A 23,207-nucleotide genomic window follows, 5' to 3' on the forward strand; every position below is an offset into this window, starting at 1 on the left:
ATTTTCAGTATTTGGCCTTATACATTTACTAAAAAGACAGTTTTATTCAGTGAACTCTTTTCTGTGACAAAGCAGTTCAGCACAACCAATGATCTTATCCTTAATTCTGTGCTAATACCACTCCTTATCATAAAAATAGACATTTGGAATTAGTATGTCTGATGGCTGCAGAAAGATGACTTGTATAACACTCATGAAAATATATTCTTGGAAGCCCAAGGAGCAAAAGGGCTGATTATTTCAGCTCCACTGTTCGTAAATCGAAATGAACAAAAGATAATTGGAATAAATTAAAGTCTGTCACTACACTGCTGTAAAACGTTTCAAAAGCAGTATTAAATGAACTCACTGTAATGGAGTAACTCTAACTTTTTAGATGTTTTAATCTTTTAGCAAGTATTTTAAATGTCATACAGTTACCCGACCTAACAAGTGGAAGAATGAGCAATCAGCTCACTGGTGAGATGGCTCAGTAACTGAATAGAGTTAACATATTCTCAGTTTGAGTTTTTTCTCTCTTTTATGTTGTGTATGGTAATAGGGGAAGCAGTCTTTCCAAAATTGCACTTATTCATTTGTACAAAACAGTCCAAAAAATAAGCTTCTCTTTAAAAGGTAATTGGAATGTCTTGGCAATGCATTCCTGTGAACTTTCTTATATGAATCCCATGTGGGGAAGTGATTCATAAATTCACATTTCATTCCAGAGTTTAAGCCCCTACAGAGGTGTGAAGTAGCTGATGGGGTGTGAGAGCATTTTCTGTATTTCTGTGCAATTAATCAAACAGAAAATATTATTTTTTGCTTCAAAACCCCTACATAATCAGAAAAAAACTTTCTATTCACTGGTTTGCAAGTGAAACAATGGAAGTGTTAAATGTGAGTCAACTGTAGACAACAGAAGAGATAGATTTAATTTAGGGGCTGATTTTTTTCATAGACAATATGATTTAGTGCAAAGATGGGGGGAATTTAATATTTTACAAATTTAGTTAGCAATGCATAAAAGAGGAGCATGAAGTTTTAGACAGTCATCAAATTAGAAACATATAAGGTGCTACTGGGAAAATAGGGAAACAGCTTGAAAGCTTGAGGAATCAGAGAAAGCTCAGTAGTACCAGGGCAAGCAGAGAAAATCAAGAAAGTTCTCTGCAATTTCTTTTAATGATTGTGGAATCTGTCAATGAATCCTACATGGTGGCACAACTCACAAAGGAGGTCCAACTGAGTTAGGTGTTCATTCTGCAGTCTCCCAATCTGTTTTTGTGAGAGTAGAGCTAAATGGAAACCTTGTAATCATTCTTTCCCCTCTCTATGTAATTTGCCCCCTCAAAAGAAGAACCTTCCATAAATGTGTTGCTTTTGAAAAAGAAACTCATAGAATCTTTTGGGAAAGACAGAGAGAAGACACTAAAAAGTTTTTTTCTGCGTAGTTTTTTGCTTTCATAGTGGAATTTGGAGCACCTTTGTTCCAGTGGGAATGTGGAGAATGAGAGATTCAGCTCAAACAGTTTTAAAGCATTGAAACTTATTTTGTCCAAAGACCACCACTGGCAACAGCAACATCTATTGAAATAAGTACCTTTTTGAAAATGGCAGGTAGTCCTAGTGTGGCAAATCTATTCTCTTCAGTTCAGTCCACCTCCGTTCACCTGTCTGTCCCCAGCCAAAAAGCTAGGAGTCCATAAATGTAGCCACAACATATCTTTAAATTAGGGAACTCTCAGTCCTCTAGGTAAGATATACCATGTGTCCAAATTAAAACTTCAGCTGTATCCTCCTTCGTCTCTATTCCTATATTCTAACTGAAAAGGACTAGTGTTTGCAGGCTTTAAGTTGTGCTAGGCATTAAGGATTCCCAACAGTGCCTGCGGGTGAGCACCTACTGAAATGATGAACTGCCATCACTCCACAAATGCATTTAAGACTTGTTGTCACTGAAATGATGTTCTGAGGTGTACATAACATTTTTTAATCCAGGACATTTTGGAATTAATGAAGAAAATATTTTTAAAGTTCATTTTCTGTTCAGTATTATGAAATTTAATTAATAATTAATTTCATGTTTAAATGTATCTAACATAAAATATTTTAATATTTTTATTCAGTGCATTTTTATAATGTACTGAAATCTGTGACTGTTTCTAACTTAACAAAATATATATATGTATGCACACATAGAAACACACGTATATAAAAAATCAGTTTGGAAAACTATTCTGTTTCTGGAATCAGTTATTCCGCATGCCTTTTCCCATGTCAGCTGACCATACAATACTGCTTGAACCAATTTATTTAACTCATGCCCAAATCTTTTCCTCATGGGTAGCTTGAGTTTAACTTCACAAAGCTCACAAACAAAAATTCAAGCTGTCACTAAAAAAAAAAAAAAAAAAAATTGTATCAAAAACTGTTTCCAATTCAGTGTGACTATTTTGAAATGAAAGTTCCCTTCAAATGTTACATAAACAAGAGATTGCAGACAGCCTTGTAGCACTACAAAACTATAGCACCAGTAAAAAAAATAATTCCTTGTGTTCTGCTTGTCTTTCCTCATTAGCTCATAAAATGGCTAGAGCCTGGTTTAAATCTAGTCAGCACTAGTACAGCCAAAGATGGTTTTGCTAAACATTGTAAATGTTTGGGGTTTTTCACAGTGTAACTTTTTTTCTTTTTTAGCAGAAGTCATTACAGGAATATTTACCATTAGGATAACATCATCTGTCCATCTGAAGTGGCCAAAACATTACTATAAATAAATGTTGTACCTGTCTCCTAGTACCTACCTGCTTTTAAAAATTCAGCATTTCTCAGTGTGTGAAAGTACATGAAACAATGAAATGTATAAAAATGTAACCAACTATAAGGGAAAGCTAATCCCTGCAATTATGGCACTTAATTTGTTGTACCTGGTGGTTAGAAGTTATCTTAGTGCTGCCTTAATTACTCACTGGTTTTCAAAAAAAGCCCCAAATTATAAAAATTCATCTATTAGCTTGGAGGCAATCTCAAAATGATGTAATTAACCATTTTTTGTATGTTTGTTAATAGACGACCAGAGCACAATTATTTAAAAAAATTGTGCTGCCTCTGGCTTGGGTGGAGCTAGTTTTCCTGACAGCAGCCAGAATGGTGCTGTGGTTTAGATCTGTGACACTGGAATAGTGAAAATTTGATTGGAAATTTTCATTTGTTCAGTTCTACTTTTAAACTTTCAGATTTTTTTAACGGTAATTACATTTATGCTTTCCTATTTGATGGTACAAGCCTATTGTCATGGTGTAGGAATGCTATTCCTCAATTTAGTATTCCCACTAAAAAGAAAACCATGAGCTGATGTCCTGTCCCACCCCCTCTGGTGGGAGACAAAAGGCAGAGATCACGAGCTGAAATCAGAAGAATTTACTGGAAACAGCAATGGGATAAGAAGAAGAGCAGTAACAGCAACAATACTAACAACAGAAGTGTACAAAGAGAAGGTCATTTACATGAAAAAAATGCTCATTGTGGACTCCAGGTGGCAATGACGGACAGGTTCCCTACCCTGCCACACTTTTCTACCTGAAGCCACATCTTTCTTTTTGGAAGGAAGAGTCCCTTACTCACAGCCCTGGTAATGATGTCAGGTGGTACCGAATAACATTAGGGTGTTGGCCGTACCCACTCAGTGCACTGCACTGCAGCACAGAATTCCTGGGCTCAAGCAATCCATCAGTCTCAGCCTGCCTGGAAGGTGGGACTACAGGTGTGTGCCATGCCGAGCTACTCTAAAAAAAAATTAACTCTCTCCTGTCTGAAAATAGGACACCTATTTTAAAATTTTTAGTGATTACACAAATCAAAGGCTTTAAGAAGACTTCCAAATCTACACAAATAGACTGTTTTGTCTGAGTTCCTTCCATGGGCTCTCAACAGTCAGCATGTAACATCTTGTGGTGAATAAAATGCCCAAACTTCCATCTTAACAGAGCCACCCCAACCAACCCTCACCTCCCATATTACCCACAAATTAGAACACAACAACTTGCCATGATAATCTTATATTTTTAATTCAAATGTGGTCTCTGATGTTTTTATCTGCACAAAATATTATTTAATCATAATCTTTTCATAAAAAATGTATCTTTTTTGTTCAGTCTAATATTTTCTTTATTTAGGTCATTATAAAAAAAATGGGAGAGAAAGGAATTTTGGTGAAGTTCAGTATTTGTTCTTAAGAGTATTCGCATATCCCCAGCTATAACAGTATGTGAACTTCATTTTTAAAATGAAGCAAAAGATCTTTTCGACTGTTTTGACATATGTAATTTATCACCTTTGTAGTCCCTATCTCTGCCTCATTATTCATTCTGTACTAGTGCTGACTATTTCTTTTGACATATATAAATTTGGCTGTGCATTCCATATGACATCTGCCCACCTTGATGTTACCACATTTTCTGAAGTGCCAGATCCTCTTAATCCTATCCTACCTTGTACTGACATTTAGGAGCATCTTTAGAATGTCTTTTGTTCACTGTGTCTATATAGCTAGCCCTTTCTTTGACTTTTATTGCTTTCAAAATGAAGTGATTTTTTTTTTATTATTGAATTGCTAGCTCTCCTTCCCTAGAAGGTACAAAAAAGAAAACCACACTTGCTGCCAATACTAAAAATAGATTTTTGCTGTACAGGTTCCTTTATGATAAAAGATGAACATTGCTAGATTCTAAAGATGTAGGAATTAGGGTGTTTCCTTTCTTTCTAAAATTTCTTCATTTATTTCTTGTTGTCTCTCTTATCATTGGATAAAAATTTGCAATAATTAAAAAGTGTATTGTATATACACATCTTGCAAGTGCTCCACAGGAGAGATCTAAGGAAAATTAGCAGATTCCTGCATCACTAGTACTAGTAAGATGCAAATACATCTTCATCATACCTTCCCTTCATACATACCCTTCATATATCTTACAACTGAATATTAAGTTCTTTTCTGAATTAATCTATGAAGACCTTCATTTATTTGCATCAATATTATTAAGTAAACTTGTGAGGTATATATGACTAATGATGAGTTAGATCTCTGCTTGCATCTATTTTTTATCCTAAAAAGGTATTCTTTAATCCACAACCACAATTAAAAATAAAAATAATATTGATTTTAGTGAAGGCAAGTTATATCTATATGTTAATTTTCCTCTTTCATCCCACATATGTTAAAAATTTCAAAGAAAACCTGTAATTAGAAAGGTACAGATGAGTTTAATGTGCAACTCCCTAAGAACTCAGAAACCCAAAGTTTTCAAAATCAGAACTTCTTTCCAAGCAGTAGTATAACAAAATTGTAAATATTTTTAGAAAATAAGATCTGCTATCAAATTCTGTTTTTCATCAGAAATAACCTTTTAAATCACCTAACAAAACTGATAGTGATGATCTTGTTTTACTCTTAAGTTACTCATTTTCCATAAGACTGGCCCAACAACCTTCTGTTCTGCTGTTTTATTTTTTTTTTTTTACCAATTCTTTCCCATTCTTATTTCTTAAGACTACTATGTTACTACTTCACAGGTGCATTATCACAGTCACACAATATTGCTGCAAATGTTATTTCTCTTTTTTAAGTGGCACTTTTAAATATTTCATTTACAATAATTGCAGCAGGTAAATAGATAAAATGTTGAAGAAGGCAGAAATATTTTACAGATGTGTGTGTGAATGTATATATTCACACTTATAAACACTTACAAAACCAGAGAATTATCAAGATTTTCTCCAAGATGCAAATATTTCCTTGGATAGGAAGATGCTTTGTGTTTAATGCTGTTACATTCAAATACCAAAGAAGAAAAAAAAAGCCTTTTCTGACGCAAAAGAAAACTATGAAGCAAGTGTTCTTAATGTTCTAAAGAGCACCAGGAACTTAATTAGGAAAACAAACTTAGAAAGGTCAAAAAGTGTTATAATACCCAAAAGAAAGGCACCATTTGTGCTGATGAGCAATACTTATTGGGTGAAATCCACTTAGCTTTTTGTTATCATCCAATAAGCATTTTTGAACTGCAAAAATTAAAAAAAGGTCTTTTTTGAACAACTTGCCAGAAGTGGACTATTCTAGGCAACAACAATTTTGTAAGTCCTGAGATGAAAACTGTTATGGTCTTGTAGTGCTGAGTTTTTGAAATCAGAAACACTTCCAAAATTAAAAATGTGGGGCTTAATCTAGAGGTAAATTTTTTATTTCTCTTTTATAGTACTGTAATTATAATAGAAAATGACAATTAAAAGTTGTATATTTTAAAATCACTTTAAGTAAGAAAAATATAATTGTTTAATGATTTGAATGGTATGAATTTAAGCCATCTGAAGTAAAATAAACCAGTGTGAGCAGTCTTTCTTAGAATCACCTGTTTATGAGTGTAAACTGAAGAGTAGTTCTAATAAAGCAAATAATGGTTGCAGTGTTGTATGTTAAACATGTTAAATTCTTAGAAAATCTTTAGTTGTGCTGGTGGCAACATGAAGTACTGGTGATGGCAATTGAGCTATACAGCTAAGTAAACAGTTCTTACAACAATTTTCCTTTTTTCCTTTCCTTAATTGTTAATATTTCCTTCTCCAGAGCTACTGTGGATAACTTCAACAGAAAAAATATTTGGTATATAATACACTACTGTTTCAGAATTTTGTTTAATTGGTAATATTTTCCCATATTGGCAGATTAGAAACTTTTTGTAGGATCAAGTGGTCTCTGAACACCTAACACATTGTTCTTGGGCAGTTAATGGCATTAACTTTTGAGTCCAAGAAAACCTTTGGTCAGCAGATTTGATGAAAGTTTGTAATAATAAAACTTTATCTTCCTGGGTTGATTTTTGCATAAATTTTGGAAAAAAAAAATGGTTCTAATGCATAGAATGTAGAATGGCTTTAAGCATGATATTTATTCACTCAGGATAACGTAGATAGTGTTTGGGTTTTTCTTTCATTATCATCATTTTCCACACTGTTGATCTTTCTGAACTCAAGAATAAATACAGTTTTTTGTTAATATATTCATTAAAAGAAAAGTGAAATTTATCCTCATTCCTAGGTAAAATTTTCCTGAGCTTTCCTCTTTTTTGTCTTTTTAACCAGTACTTAAGTATATTAAGTATTAATATTTGGAGCCCCTGGTGGTCTAGGGGGTAAAGGCGCCGCGCTGTCACCGCGGAGACCCGGGTTCGATTCCCGGTCAGGGCCACTCCCGGGTAGGTGGGGCTCGTTAGCCCTTAAAGGCAACCCACCTACGTCCTAAGGACCTCGCTGCCACCGTCCAAGCTCGCTTGGCCCCGGCAGATGAACCTTAGGATTAAAGGGTGGGCTCAGTTCCGCGCACACTGTGTCTCACCTAAAAAATCCAATGCGCAGGCTGGAAGGTGGAAAGACCTTCCCCGGATCTTCGCTCGCGAAGACTGGCCATTACTTACTAAGTATTTCCTCTTTTATGGTGAATGAAGTTGTGGTGGTAAGCAATATATACGGATTGTCTAAAGGAAGAAAATAGCACAGGGGAGGGCAGGTTGTTAATTTGTCGCTTGTTGGTAGCTCCACATTAGCATTTTGCTTGGCTGTTTGTGCATAGGAGATGCAAAGTAACTTTATCTGAAGAATGGAAAAAATGATACCTTGCTGAAACAATTTTGAAGAAGCAGAGCCAGAATTCAAATTATTTGGGCACTTTGTATGGATATATCTGGTTATTTATTAATTCATAGTTTAATTGGCTAGAGCTTCCCATCGAAGTAAGATTACATCTTTACTATTTTTGTAGATACAGGTCTCAGTCTTCTCCTTCAGTCTGAAGAACTGCTGAAGATGTGGTATTGTTACAAGATAAATTGAAAGGTTTTCAAATGCAGCAAATGAATATAAACCTTTTTCATACAGGACTGCTCTAAGTCCTGCCTTGAGTTTCTTCTTCATGATTTTTTTCTCTTATGATCTTTGTTTTTGTATGCTTTGCACAACAATCTAGCGTACAGCTAACTGTATTATAAAGACAATAAATAAAAGTAAGACAATTTGGGCCTAACTATGGTATAATTAATTTGAAAAATAGTGCCTCAATAGGCTTGAATTTCTTCCCGTGTTATTCCTGCAGGACCCCTGCTTTGGAATGGGAAAAACTGTGTAACATTGAAGGTGTGCAATTCTCTTGCACAGCTTTTGTAGTTCCTGTCCACAGAAACACCTAAAAATTATTCTTTGAAAAACAGGAAATTTCCTAAACTTTTAAAATCAGTAGATATAGCATGGTTACTAGCCACATTCCATTATATTTAGTGTTTCTTGGAAAAATATTTGTTATCATTTGCAAATTCAGTGTCTGAATCCAATTCCATCTTGATATTTTGTAGTAACTATGGTGTTAGTTCTAATAGACTATGTCAAATATTTTAATAGTGGCATGAAAATACAGTTCACTAAACTGTGATAAACACAGTTGTTCTTGGAAAAGTCATGTACAAGGTTTGCATGCACTTCTTAGAGCTCTGCAAAACCCTAAGAAGATAAAAATGAAAGGCAGACTCCAAAGAGTTTTCATTTGTCTGTTTGATGACTCTCTAGCCTTGAGAAAATATTGTAGCTGATTGTTATGGTTGGAAAAATACACTTTTTGTGGAAAACAAAGTGAATTAATGGTTTTCTGTTAAAGCTACCTTTTGAGAGCTGTGAAAACCATCTTCAGAGATCCCTGGAAATTCTGGAGGGACATCTCTGCTTTTAGGACTGTTTTGCTTATAAACTTATATAACATTCTTCTCTCTATCCAGGCACTTACAAGAGTGCTAGTTGTTCCTCTAAGCTGTCATTTTAGTTTCTGACCACAAAGGGCAGCTTTAATAGCCTCTACAACTATATGATACCTGAACTTACTATTAGGGCTCAGAGAAACAATCATATTTTAAACAAAATTGCAGCTCTTAGTTATATCCTGATATAGTGTAATTTAAACCTCAATTTTCAAAATCTATACAAAGTTTTATAAGACTATATTTGGATATTATGTTTTCATGCTGATAGAATGCTTATGGTGAGTGTGAGGTTCCGATTGCAGGCACCTGGATTTAGGTGTGAAAATGCAGTGTACCCCTGGGCACAAACTGTCTGTCTTCTGCTATAATGAAGATCTAGTCTATACAGATAACAGAGTTTGGAAGGCAATTTTTGTCACCTCCTGCAGGCCTCTGGTACTGATCATCTTAGCAAACCCTTTGGACTCTGTTGACTGTATGGACTGGATGTTTAACTCATATGCAGACATGCCGAGTTATGAATAGAAATGTAGGTGTCTACGGGAAAGAAATATTACCTGTAGAGAGTGTTTTTGTAGTGAGGAGTTGTGGTGAGGCTGTACATTCGTGATGGCAACTCTTCAACCTCCTAATTGACTGCGGATATGATCGGAGGTAAGCAGCTGTGTTTATATAGGATTGCAGAAATATGGTTTTTCTTGTTTATTTCAAAGCAGAACACAGTAAATATGAACAAATTGATATGCTTATCCACTTTGGAAGAGATACAGTTAAGAGATGTATTGTTTTTTGTAATTTTTTTAATTCCTGGTTCATATATCAATTTTTAATAAACAGATGAAAAGACTAGATTATAAAAAACACAGTATGCAAAATTAAACCAGCATTTTGGCAGTGTGCTTATTTTGTATGTGCACTTAATCTAAAGCACACGTTTTTTAATTTTAAGAACCAGGTAAGTCACTAAAGATTTCAGTCAAGTTTCTGTCTTTCACTCTGTCTTACCACTACCAATACATAATACGTTCTACCCAGAGATATTTCTACAACATGTTTTGTAATTAAGTTATTGAAATCTAGCCTCTTTTTATGGAACAAACCCACAAAAAAACAGAGAAGGAAGCTGTGCACATTTTAAATTCTTTAATCACATTCAAAGCATTTTTGGTATAGATAGAAAGAGCAATGATGTAATATAGGAACATATATATGTATATAGAAACAGTAATGCATTTGAGAGGAAAAATATGTTCATCACCAAAAACAAAATATTCCCATTGTGTTATGCAATAGTCAAAGCTACCTAGGTTGAACAGACTTGATAAAAAACTTGACAGGAATTTTATATAAAACCAACATTACTTTTTCAAAACCATAAAAACCTATTGTTTTTATTAACAGGGAGTTTCAATCTGGTTTGAAAGTAGCTCATCACCTTGAAGGACAGTGATTGAATAATTTATTTTGGACAGTTAAAGGGAGCCAGTTATATAAATCCTGTTGTGGTATGATAATCTGCACTTTCATGCTTTTTTCATAAGAGAAAGTTGTATAGCATGTAAGGAAAAGAAAATTTGTTTTTATCCTTTATACCTGTCACAAACAATGGAACTTAAGGTGATGGAAATTTTGTGGGATAAAAAAATGTGAAAATTTTGTATGGAAAGCGGGAGGAGAGTAAGACTTGTAAAAACTGATAATGAGGATGTCTAACAATAAAACCTAGTAAGATTTCCAAAATTATTACTTTTTCAAATATGAGTTTGATGTTAGTGCCTCATGTCATAAGTTACTTCTCAGTGAGGGGCAAGTACCCATGAGCATGTTATTCCATTTGTTGAAAGATTTCGCCTAGTCTGAGACATTTGATATTCTGGTGAGAGAAAGGAGTAGTTTTAGTATAGCATTAATCTGACTTGCTCTATGGATTATTTTTTTCAGTTTGACAATGAGAGTTTTCAGGTTAATAGTTTGGCAGTTAGTTTTGTGGTTAGGGAAATAGGATAGTGGTAATTATGACAACTATTTTGGGAAAAGAATGATATAATTCCTAGGCTTACTAGGAATTGTGTTACAAACAAGCTTACAGTTCTATAAAACTAGGAATAAAATCCTATATTTTAAATAATTTTGAAGTGATTTAAAAATAGTTTTAAAATCTACCCTTGAATTTATTTTGTGAGACAATAACAAAAATAATAATTTTCAATGTGTTGTTAACTTCAGCACTGTGATTATGCTACTCTTAAATATGTGGGCATTTTTTATCATTAAATTAGAAAAATAAGGCAGTCATCCATATGAGCTGCACCTTTTTTTTTTTTTTTTATGCATTTTGCAATTAACAACTTTTAGGATACTTTTCCTGTCTCTTTTAAATTGGTTTGGACAAGTAAATTCCAGTTTCTTCAGTTTCCCTGTGTCTGGGTACTGTAAAGCTAATTTTGTACAACTGATGACTCCCTGTGGTGGGTTATCCCCAGCCAGCAGCTGAGCCCCAACCTAGCAAGAGCAACAGCTACTTTGGAAGAAGTTTTATTGTTGAACATAATGTCAGGAACATGGCATGGCTATCCTTTCAGTAGCCAGCTGTGTCACCTCTCAACCTCTTCCAAATCCCCAGCCAACTTATGGGGAAGGCAGAGTAAGAAACAACGAAGGACTTGATTCTGTTGAGTCAACAATTCTCAACAGGAACTAAAACAGTGTTAGGTTATTAACACTTTTTTTCCCCCATGAATTTACAGCACTATACAGGTTGGTATGATAAAAATTAACTTCATCCCAGCCAAATCTAGCATACTACTCTCACAGAAAGTTCTTTAGAGTCGGAAAGTATTGTTATTTCCCTTTCACTTAACTGTTTGTCACAACATATGGTTGAAAATCTGGAACTAAAATCTTTATTATTTATTCTTATAGAATAAGTGAAGAAACAATCACAGATTTTTCAGTTCTAGCATTTACTCAATTGGAGTGATATGCTCGCAGTCTTGCATTAACTGCAAAGTAAATTATTGGAAATGTGATGATTTGCTCTCAAGTCTGTCAGGCTTACTTTACATGTGATTCCAGTGTGCACACCTTTATGTGCTGTCTGATATTGTGCATGATTTCACTGCATAGAAGAGACATGAGGGTTGAAATTCTCATAAATATTAATCAGGGATTAATGAACAGTGGGAGGCTTCTACCTATCAATCTATATGAGAGGAAACTTTACATTAAATATTCCATCAGCTATCTATAAAACATTCAGGAAAAGTGAAGGTACCCTGAGCTATCATTTGTTGGTTTTCAACAGCCTAATCACAAAAAGCAGACTAGTTGGACATAGGTGACAGACAAAATTTCATCACATGATTATGAATGGCTATATATTTTTAATCCTTTTAGATAGCCAAGAGCTTTAGAAAGTTACAATATTATGGTAACTTGAAGTTGGGTTTAGCTGCCTATAGAACACAGAGTAGAAGTGCACACTTCTTTACTCAGATTTAATAATTTTGATTTACTTTGAATGGAAAAAGAAGTCTTAGGATAGTGAAAACTCAGCACATGTATTTACTGATTGGGTTTACACAAAACTCTTACTAGTATCAATTTTGTGAAATGTCCCTATTTTGCTGGATCTAGAGGCACCACTGGAGGACATTTTCTTATCCTTTTTTATTACATACAGCTTTTTTGCATCCCACAAACTACTAACCTGGGCAATGCAAAACCATCACCTTAGTGACTTGCGATACTGTTTTCTGACAGATTTGCAAATTATTACTTTTTTTTTTACAGTTGCTTTTGCCTCTTCATCAGAAAGATGAAGGCCAATCTGGCAATAGGCAGTTAATAATCTGACACTGGTATTCTGAGAAGGTTCTTACTACTACCCAGAATGAAGTACAGACAGATTCATCTGTCTGATGGTTGGAAGGCAGAAATTAGGTTATTGGACACTGGGCTAAAATTTATTTGCAACTGATCACTGCTGTGTGTAAACAAGTAACTGTTTAAAGGCAGGTCTCCATGATCTATCACTGTTCCTCCAACTTATTCACTATGATCTTCTACATTTAGATGAATAAGCCTTAAAAGAATGACCATCCCAGCCGTAGAACATCTTTCATCCCAAGTGGAATTATAGCTGTTACCATAGTTGTATAGTTGTAACTTTACAAGGAATTCACAAACTTCCTGAATTTAGAGACTGATGTGTTGTCAAGGGGACATTTGTTTTAAAAGTATGAGTGTGTGCATGAAAGATCAGTATTTGTAAAATTATTAGCAAGTCGTGAGAAAATTAAAATTAATTAAGATGAGAAAAATTAATTAAGATGAGAAAAAGTGTAAGATAAGTTTTAAAAACCAACTCTTTACAGTGTATGGAAAAGTGGTGTCACAACCTCAGGCCTGCAGAAAGACAAATTCATCTGCATACTACTCATGTATGTGTGCACATGTGTATGAAATAAGGTATTATGTCAAAACACAATTATTTCATTATATTTGAAACACGTGGCTGCTTAAAATCTCAGCAAATGAATGAGTAGTATAAGATTAAAATCTACTGTAGTTATGCAATTTTCATTGTATGGGCAAAGCCAAAAAATTGGTCTTTCATATATTCACAAGCTGTAAAAGACCATGAGAACATTTTGTCTGACTTTTTTTTCTATACTGTAGATTTTAAACATTTCAAATAGTCATCAAGAGATCCAGATAATAAATCTGATACTTCTGAATCTATATCTCCTTTGATAGTAGGTATTAGCATAGTCTTTACCAAGAGATTCCCATCACAGAAAATTACTTACCTCTCTGGTAATTTGTTGCAATGGTTTATTGTTCCCATTGTTAGAAAAAACTGCATATTCCTAATTTAAATTTATCTGGTTTCAGTCTGCAATCATTATTATGCTGAATTCAGACTTTTGAATAAAATAATTGTCTCCATTCCTCAAATAATTTTCACATTTTTCCTTACCCCTGATTTTTTAATATTCCTTTTTAAAAGGGTAGAAATGAAACTATATAAAGCATTCTTAGTCTTGTCTCCCTAATACAGAATACAGATATGAGTCTGCTACATTATTCTTACTCACCTGTCCCTGTATATACCTCCAAGGACTTTACAAGGGTTTCAGGGTCTTCAATTTTTTGACTCGTTAAACTCAGTTTTTCTATTGACCTGCATGTCTGCTATGATCCTTAAATCCTTTCATGGTCACTGCTTTTTAGGATATTATTCTATGTGCATGTCCTGCATTATTCACTCATGTGTCAAGTTACTCAGCTTTACACTTGGCTACCTCTGAATACGTTTGCTTAAATGAGCAACGGACTATAATAATGATTTTTCTGTCATTATTATGTACACCCTTAGCATCATGGACACATATTTACTTGGAAATCACCAATGAAAATTTTGTGCAGTATCAGTGTTTGTACCAAGCAGAAGCAAAAGTGCCCTGCAAAATGATGATTCTGCATTGACAGCCACATTTTATTGCAAAGAAATTATTTTTCTTTCAGGTATTGGATTATATACCAAGAAAGCTATGCCCTCCTGATATTAAGTTACCTTCAGATGGTTTTCTAATAAAAAAATTAAATTAGGTTTGTCTCACAAACCCATGTTGACTGCATTATATTCATGATTTTCTGTAATTCATTCTCATATCATCTATTTTATTATTTCCCTTGGATATGCATCAAGCTATTCAGTATACCTGGGATACCTGACTTTGTCTTATGAGTAATTCAACAATCCTTTTTTTTTAGATTTTCCAGATTTTCTTTATATTCTGAGATTTATTAAAATGTTAACAGCTAGTCAGCTCTTTCAAAATTATTGGGAAGAAGTTATCTAACCTGACAGACATATATTCCTATAAAAAACATGTTTATCACTTTCCTCAGTTGCTAGTGGCTTGGAAAATACTTTCTGATCTTTAGGTAACAAATGTATATTTTCTAATTCTTTGTTGTTTGTTTTTGTGGTGGTGTTTTTTGGGGTTTTTTTTTTTTTTTTTTTTTAACTATACCAGACATGGAATTCTCAGCTTGCTTTATCAGTTTTCTTCACTTCCCCTTTTCCCTTCTATATCTTCCCTCCAAAACTTCATTACTTTTTCCATCCTTACGCCTCTGCCTAGCAATTCTCAGAGACCAAGAATCAGTCACACAAACCTCACAGGCACACAAGCAGACCTCTCTTAATTTGTTCAGCTTCTCAAAACTCCAGCCACACAGCTCTCACTGAGGCAGGCAGACAAACATATCAAACACACAGCTTGCCAAATCCTTTTACATCCAAGAAGACTGGCAGACTTGAAATTGTTTTTTCCCCACTTCCTTTTTATCTGTATTGTTGAGCTGTTTGAGTATTTATGCTTCTGTCCAGCTTTACTGAATTTTAATTGGAGTATGGAAATGTTGCAGGCAGTATGACAGCCAAGAAAGAATTGTTTAAACAGTAGTATTGAAAAAAATCCCATTTTTCTAATAAGTTCTAATAAATTCCTTTTGGGCAGCCATACTTCTGGTTTGGGGAAGGGTGACTCCTTTGCCAATGTTTACCAGCTTCATACTTTGCCACTTCTCTCACAACCATGTCCAAAGTTCCGTCTGTTTTTAATATTCAAAAATTTGACAGGGTAATTTCCTATGTTCTTATTCAAAATTATATATTTTTGGTTTATTTACTCTCTTACATCTGTCTTCTTAAGACTTCAGTTGCAATGGTAGCCTGTAGTGTGATAGGCTAGAAACCATGTAGGGCCTTAGCTAACCTGTATTTTCATCCAGACTTCACCAGTGGATCATTATATAGCCGTAGGCTATATAATTCAGCTTTCTTTACTTGCTGTAATATCTGTACAGGGCTTTGAAATCAGTAAGTAAAAACTGCTACTTAAATTCAATGTATTATTCTGCTCACATAGCTTATCTTCTAGTGCACTCCACTCCAAAAACATTACCTTCTAGGTTAACCTTACATCTGTGTCCAAAATAGTGACTTTTTAAGCTTGAACCAGAAAACACTATAAAGCAAAAAGTGTTTTGCTTGTTAACGTTATAAGAAAGAGGAATTATATTTTTTCAGCGCTAGAGAAGCCGATACTTTAAAGAAGGAAGGGAGAGCATATATCACAAGCCCCTGTTTCCCAGTCAGAAATAAGTAGAAAGCAACAAATAGCACGGATAGCTGTAAATAACTGTAAGTGTACAAAGTTGAAAATAAACAACCACAGGAAAAAAATATTAAACTGCTCCTTCAACTGCACAATTTAAGATACATTGTAAATGGGCATTCAGGTCTAACTGATTATCAGAATATGTATGATTAGCTGCTGCAGCATAAAAAATCAAGGTTTTAAATAGCTTCAGAACAAGGGGCAGTAGACCTCCTAAGTGCAATAGATATGGTATCAGGATAAGATAGTCTGAATCTTGAAGCCAGTTTCAACTAAACTCAGTTACCAAAGCTGAAGCCACTGTTTTCATCGCAGGAACTGTCTGCCCAAGACAGTATAAGCTTCTTAATTGTGGCTTTTTGAACTGCGAACTAAATGTTGCAAAGAGATCGACAAGGCTGCACAAGAAACTAGAATGCTTAAGGAAGTTTTGATTGAAATGCTTGAGACAAGATATGTTATCAGCTGATTTACTTTCTGATTAGATCTACAATAAGAGTGTGAATAATCATAGAGACCTGTAGTCCCATGTTGTGGACAAAAATCCTTTATTTTAAAATCTGCCTGTGCTAGTCAGAAAGTTTATACCCACATTCTTCTGTGACTCCTAAACTATTTCATTCACACCAAGTAGGTTATTAAAAAACCCCACCACATTTAAAGCATTTAAATGATTCCACAGTGACTAAATTCATCTTAATGGCATGCATTGTGGAATACTTATGCAAACCTCTTAACTGGAAGAATTTAGGGGATTTGTGTGGCAGAAGGTACCACCAGGTAGTGAGAAGCTGGAGAACAAAGCAGTGGCTGCATCCTCCTCCACAGGGAAAGCTAGATGTCAAGTGTGAGTCTTTGCACACCTTCAAGGATGTTGCCCTTAGGGAAGGTATACAAGACCCTTTCTTACATTTCAGAGAACACACTCAGTTCCAGGAATCAAAGGGTTTATGCAATCAAAATTATCATAAGCTGTGCTTCAAAAACTTATATACTAGGAATAGCATTTGAGAAACAAATATTAGTAAATTATGTATTCCTCTTGAAATCAATAAAATTTGAATGTAAAAATATCACATAAATTGATCACTAACACTGCTTAATCAAATAATAACAAGCAAGGAAATTTCTTTTAATCAAATTGATTCAAATCCTTCATTTCAATCACATTTTAAATCAGCAAGTAAGATTTGCTGATTTAGATAATTGATGCTAATCTTGTTTTGCATTTCTATTTTACTTCAGAAAAAAGAGTAATTTTTATGAGCTGGAATAATCTTTGGAAAAAAAAATTGGCAGGCAGCATAAAGATTTCTTTTTCTTGCTTGTCCAGGTGGCATATGATAAAGGAAAACAGTTCTTTTAGTTTCAGTTTAAAATATATTTTTTTAGATTCTTGAACTTGTTTTACAATAGAAAATGATTTAAAATTTGTTAGGGTTTTTTTGTTAAAGATGACTTGTGTTTTCTCTCAAATGGAATAGAAAATAGAGTGCAACTCAAAATATATAGTGAAATTTTAAATCTTTTTCCTTAGTTACATGAAGGTACCATAAAATATGATAGACACATATATACAATAAAATGTATCAAATATATTAAAATGTTAAATGACTGATTTATAACAGAAAATCCTTTATAACTATGTTTAATGCAGTTGCTGAAAAAAGTAGGCCAAACTTTTAGAAATATTTATATATTTAATCATGTAGATGATGTCTGATGGGACTTTCAAAATCACAGTATTGATTTTGTGTGTACTTATGTATATTAGAAAATTTCACTTAGATATAAGTTTGTGGTTTTGTGCCTGCATAAGCTAAAAACACCTCTGTGAGAGCTCTTTCTCTTTTAAATAAGATTTCCTACGTTTTCCCATTACTATAAATTGGTACACTGAAAGAGAAAAATAATGTTTTCAAACCCAAAGTCAGCTTGCCAAACTCAAACACAAAATATTTTCTCTGTGTTTGCTTCTGAAATTGAGATCAAAAGCAAAAAATGTCTATGCTGTGTACTTACATTAAAATAGACAAAATAATACTCTAATAGCTGAAAACAAAGTTATTCAGTACTTGTCATCACAATGACCTAAAATTAGATATTTTCCTTTTTTCCCTATTGTGAACATCTGTGGATAGTTCCCTGATTGTTGCTCTACAATGGAGGCTGTTATGTAAAAGATAATCAATAAGCCAATTCTATCATCCTTTTGCAGCCACTGCTAGAGTGCAACATGTAACAGTTATTTCACATGGAGACATTTGAAATGTCAATGTTGTTTGCTACTTAACCTTTTCTCTTACAGGATGATTCTGTTCATAACACAACACAACTCTGTTTCTTATTACTGAAAAATGTTTACTAATTAATAATGGAATCAGGAATCAATGAATTTATGGCTACCCAAAAAGATTAAGAAAAGGATATTAGGTTGCCAAAAAAACTGAAAAACCATTTCTGCCTCATGACCCTAGTCTTTCTCTATGGCAGAACAGCAGACCTCATGAATTGAAAAGTAACAGCAATTGTTATCTTGATGCAACTTTCAAAAAGGCTCTCTCACCCTTTTTATAACTAAGATGATTGAATTCAGATTGCATATATTTATAAGTGGCTGAATAATCAGCAACAAAAATGATCTCACAATCAGCTCAACTTGTAATAGCAGATAGTCTTATGTCAGAGGAACTGATGGAACAATGTCCTGAAACCCTTTTTGCCTGTTACTTTGGTGGTTCACTGATTAGTAAATACACTGTGGTTGCAAGTATAGTGTGAAAATTTTGTGTTATTGTGAACTTGATTGTTGGAATATTCTGTCTGACATAGGGGTTTATATCAATAGGATGTGAAAGGTATTTTTAAATTGTGTATATAAGCATGCAGCTTCATTCTTAGATCAACTATTCAGGGGAAAATGTCAAGAAATGTACCAAAGGAAAATAGCTTTTTGGGAAAAGTGCTGTGAAAGCTACTTAGATAAGCAAAGCTAATATACACAACTCCATAATATTTACAATTTGCAATATATATGTATATATAGTCAAGGATTGTGCAGTCAGAACTTATACATTAACATTAAAGAATAGTCATATAGTTTGTGTTTTAAAGGTAATAAACAATCAGTTCTAGGATTTTAAAGTTTAACCATATTCATGTTCAGTAGGAGTTTTTGATTTATGAAAAGGTATACAGGGTCATTTAAATTGTAAGAAATATGATACTTGGATAGTTAGGAGGCATAAGCCTAAATCCTTTCATGCTGTTCATTTCTACTGAAGTAAAATAAGGAAGATTCAGATAATTATCTGAATAACAATGAGCACTGGGTTAAGCTGATGTTCCCAAGAAAGTCAAAGAACTGTGTGAAGCAAATTCAAAGATTTTGGAGATACTTTCTATTGATACTCAATCTTTTTCTCCTTCCTGGCTTTTGTAAAAGTTAGAAGTGAATAGATATGCTAAGAGTAATATTTACCTTTTCCCCTATGTCAGTAGGAAAGAACTTTTCCAATTAATCAGATAAATGGTTTTTAGACATTTTATTTGATGCACTCTAAATTACAAGAATGTTAAAAATTAAATATTATAAACTGCTTAATATCTGAAACACCTGAAGCTGAGATTTATATAACAATACACTACTGTACTCATCTCCTTCGCTTATAGTGGCCTTCTCCATTCATATATTAATGCACAGAGCAGATCTGACTCTTTTTGATTTTGTGCTTTTCCTTTCAGGTTTGGATATGTTCTTCATAAGGATGAGCCTGTGCTCCAGAAAATTGATCTCGAAACGATGTCGTACATCAGGACAATTAGTTTAAGGGATTATAATTGCATCCCTCAGTCACTGGCTTATACACATCTTGGAGGTTATCTTTTTATCTGCTGTAAGCCTGATACTACGGGGGCTGTCCTACCACAGCTCATAGTGGATAGTGTTACTGATTCCGTGATTGGTTACAATGGCGACGTGACGGGCACACCACATATCTCTCCCGATGGGCACTATCTTCTCAGCATTGACGACGCAAAAGGTCTCATGAGGATCCAGTCCATAACGACGAGAGGAGAAATACAGGATGCATTTGACATTCACACTAATTTGCACATATCTGATGTAGCTTTTCAACCATCGTTCACTGAAGCTCATCAATACAATGTCTACTGCAGCTCCAGCACGCAAACTGACGTTCTCTTCATGGAGCTCTCCTCTGGCAAGGTTAAGATGGTGAAGAGTCTGAAGGAGCCCATCAAGGCAAGCGAATGGCCTTGGAACAGTAAGAACCGTCTTATAAAAGACAGTGGCCTTTTTGGGCAGTATCTCATGACCCCTTCCAAGGAATCTCTGTTTATCCTGGATGGACGGCTCAATAAGTTAAATTGTGAAATCACTGAAGTTGAGAGAGGAAACACAGTAATTTGGGTTGGAGAAGCATAAAGTTCTATGTTAGATATTTACAGAATTAATAGTTTTACAGTACATTGCACTTAAATTACACCATTCTTCAAATTTACACCATTTTAATTTTAAATTGCAGGACCCTTTTATACCTGTTATTTCTTTGATTTGAACACAAGTTGAATCAACTTCCACATAAAAGTTACTAAAACAGTGGCTATTTGATAATGGTAGTCCTTATCAATTATCAGCTGATATTTTGTTGTTTGACCAAAATTACTAAACACTTAAATCAGTGGTAAGTATAATAAATTATTTTAAAGGAAGCAGGAAAAAAAAAATCCCAAAAAAGCTTCAGAGAATTTAATATGATACTTTGCATTTGTAAATGGAAGACTTTAACATGATTCAAATTTTGTTTTGATTTGCTTCAGACACAAAATAAGAGCTGTTGTACAACCTTTGACTCCTTAAACTGAAATATTATGTCCTGTTTTGTCCAGTCCACTGTTAAATCTTTTTGTGCCTTGAAGCGAAAGTCTCACATGAAAGATAAACAGAAATTATGAAATTTATTCCCACTGTGGCTACAGGATTGCTTGTCATTGGAAGGAAAGTTTTGGTATCAAACTCCTAGTCTCAAGTAGTGGGACATATGTGGGGAGAAAAAAAAAAAAAAGAGAAATTATATTTGCAGTGTTTTCCAATCACTGCATTTTAGATTTTATTTTTATGGTGAGTCTTAGTTGAGAGAGCTGCTTGCAGAAGCTTAACCTTTTTTTAGAAAAAAGTAGATATTAGGTTCCTCAGCTATCACAGGGTTGCATCAGCAAGGAGTTTCAGGTCTACTGAAGAGAAATCTCTCATATCCTGTCAGAGTAAACCACATTCTAAAAACCTGGCATCACAAAGCTTCACTTATATCATTGAGGAAACTGTCAATTAAGACTAAAGAAAATACATTTTAAGAAAATGAAAATGCAGAGAAGTGAAGCCTACCACAAGTAGATAACATTTTTGCTTATTCATTGTACCATTGATCCATATTTTTTAAACCATTTAGTTAACTCAACAGGTTTTCTATTCCATGCATCCAATTGGATTAGTGCAAAAAAACCCCAAACAACAAAAACTTTGTATCTTTTATAGTTTGTTTACTTAGTATTCTAATATTAACACTGGTTAAATATGTAAATGGGAAAAATAAGGTTCTCAGAAGTAGAGTAACAAACCAATAGGATCAGAAAGCCAGCAGTAAACAGCTATCCAGACTCAGAGCAATGACTTAGAAGTTTGGGAGTATTTTTATTTTTATTATGTTTTTGCTAAAGAATGCTTATAAGCTCTTAAACTGACCTCCATTTACTGAAGGCAATCAGAAAAAAAATCTTTTTTTAAACAAAATTTTACTCCAATTTAGATTGTGTAAAATTGCGTAGAAATCTGGGATTTTCTAGCATTGTAAACTTTGTGCATTTAGCATCCTGCCCTATGTGGTACAGAAGATCTCTCTTTAGCTTGAGCAAACCTCCTGGTAGGTAGATTTAACCAAGATAAGAGTTTGCTTACACTTCTAGCTACTGAATCTGTTTTCCTTCTTAACAGCTCTTCTCCATTGTGAACAAATAAGAATCATGTAAACCGTCTGTTAGTCACTTAATTGCAGTAGTCTGTCTCATGCATTTTTTGTTCTGTAATTTATACCACGTGAATGTTCTGTATGTAGAAAATGCTTGACAAAAGGAGAATAAACCCCATAAATTTTAAACAGTACCGACTTTGGTGAATGGTCCAATATAACCACACTGAAGTGACAAGTAACACAGACTTTATTTGAAAGTACCTATTATTTTATATATATATATATATGTATATATATATGTATAAAAAAAGAGGTATATGCAGTGTGGAAAGAAAACTTTTTAGAAAAACTTAACTAACTGGAAAAATTTCCTTTGACTGCTACAAAGAAAAGCTCATCTATTAGCATATCTAAAGCACAAGTACAGGCTGGGAGAAGAAAGTATTGAGACTAACCTTGGGGAGAAAGCCTTGGGTGTGTTTGTGGATGAAAAGCTCAGTATGACTCATGTGAGCTTGCAGCCCAGAAATGAAACTCCATCTTGGACTGCATCAAAAGAGGCATGACCAGCAGTTCCCTTCCAAGCCTAACCATTCTGATTCTATTAATGAATTAGGTAGAGAGTAATTAGAGTGCAGACAGATGTCTATTCCCAAGTCTAATCTCTGGAGCTAAAAACCTCTAGTCTAGAACTTGTACCAACATACAAGCCCAAAACAAGAAGCCTGCACTCCAGCAGCACAGCTAAACAACTCCCTGTCCAGTCTCAGTGTAGGGGGATTCTACACTTACTGTGCCCTCTCCTGGCCTTTTAACATTAAAGATAAGGGTTGAATTCCACAACGATCCCTCGACAATTAAAATTTTCCCATGCTGTACGTGATCTCTTTTCCAATCTCTATCAAAGACCAAATCAGTTTTCAGTTTTGGTAGCACCTTATTCTTTTGTATTAGCAATGTTTCGCAGCTGGAGCAGTTTGAAAACTTGGTATGTTGCTCATTATGTGGAAAAGGAGACAAAAACCTCTACTAATAAACTTCACAGATTTGACTATGTCAATAACATCACAGTAATTTGTGTGGTATAGAAACTGTCCTCATCAGCTTAGAATTCTTGATTGAAACCAATTTCTCTATTCCCAAAACAAGAATATTGCTGACTGTAGCTAAAGCAGTTTGGTAAAGGACTACTGCCAACTCCCAGTATTATTTTTTAGCTAGTCCAGTGTAATAGCTCAAAGACT

The 23,207-nt window shown here is 34.2% G+C and overlaps 1 protein-coding gene across 2 annotated transcripts in view; it reads left to right on the forward strand.

The window, feature by feature from the left end:
• Positions 1–22,154, forward strand: part of FSTL5 (follistatin like 5) — a 281,074-nt gene extending 258,920 nt beyond the window's left edge. For both annotated transcript variants that reach the window (XM_050338164.1, XM_050338163.1), the window contains one exon: positions 19,718–22,154. In XM_050338164.1, the coding sequence (XP_050194121.1) occupies positions 19,718–20,420 (703 nt within the window). In that variant the 3' untranslated portion in view covers positions 20,421–22,154. The remainder of the gene's footprint in view (positions 1–19,717) is intronic.
• Positions 22,155–23,207: the final 1,053 nt, after the last annotated feature.

Source organism: Myiozetetes cayanensis, unplaced genomic scaffold (genome assembly GCF_022539395.1).
Source record: "Myiozetetes cayanensis isolate MyiCay16 unplaced genomic scaffold, myiCay2020 scf7, whole genome shotgun sequence".
NCBI lineage: Eukaryota > Metazoa > Chordata > Aves > Passeriformes > Tyrannidae > Myiozetetes > Myiozetetes cayanensis.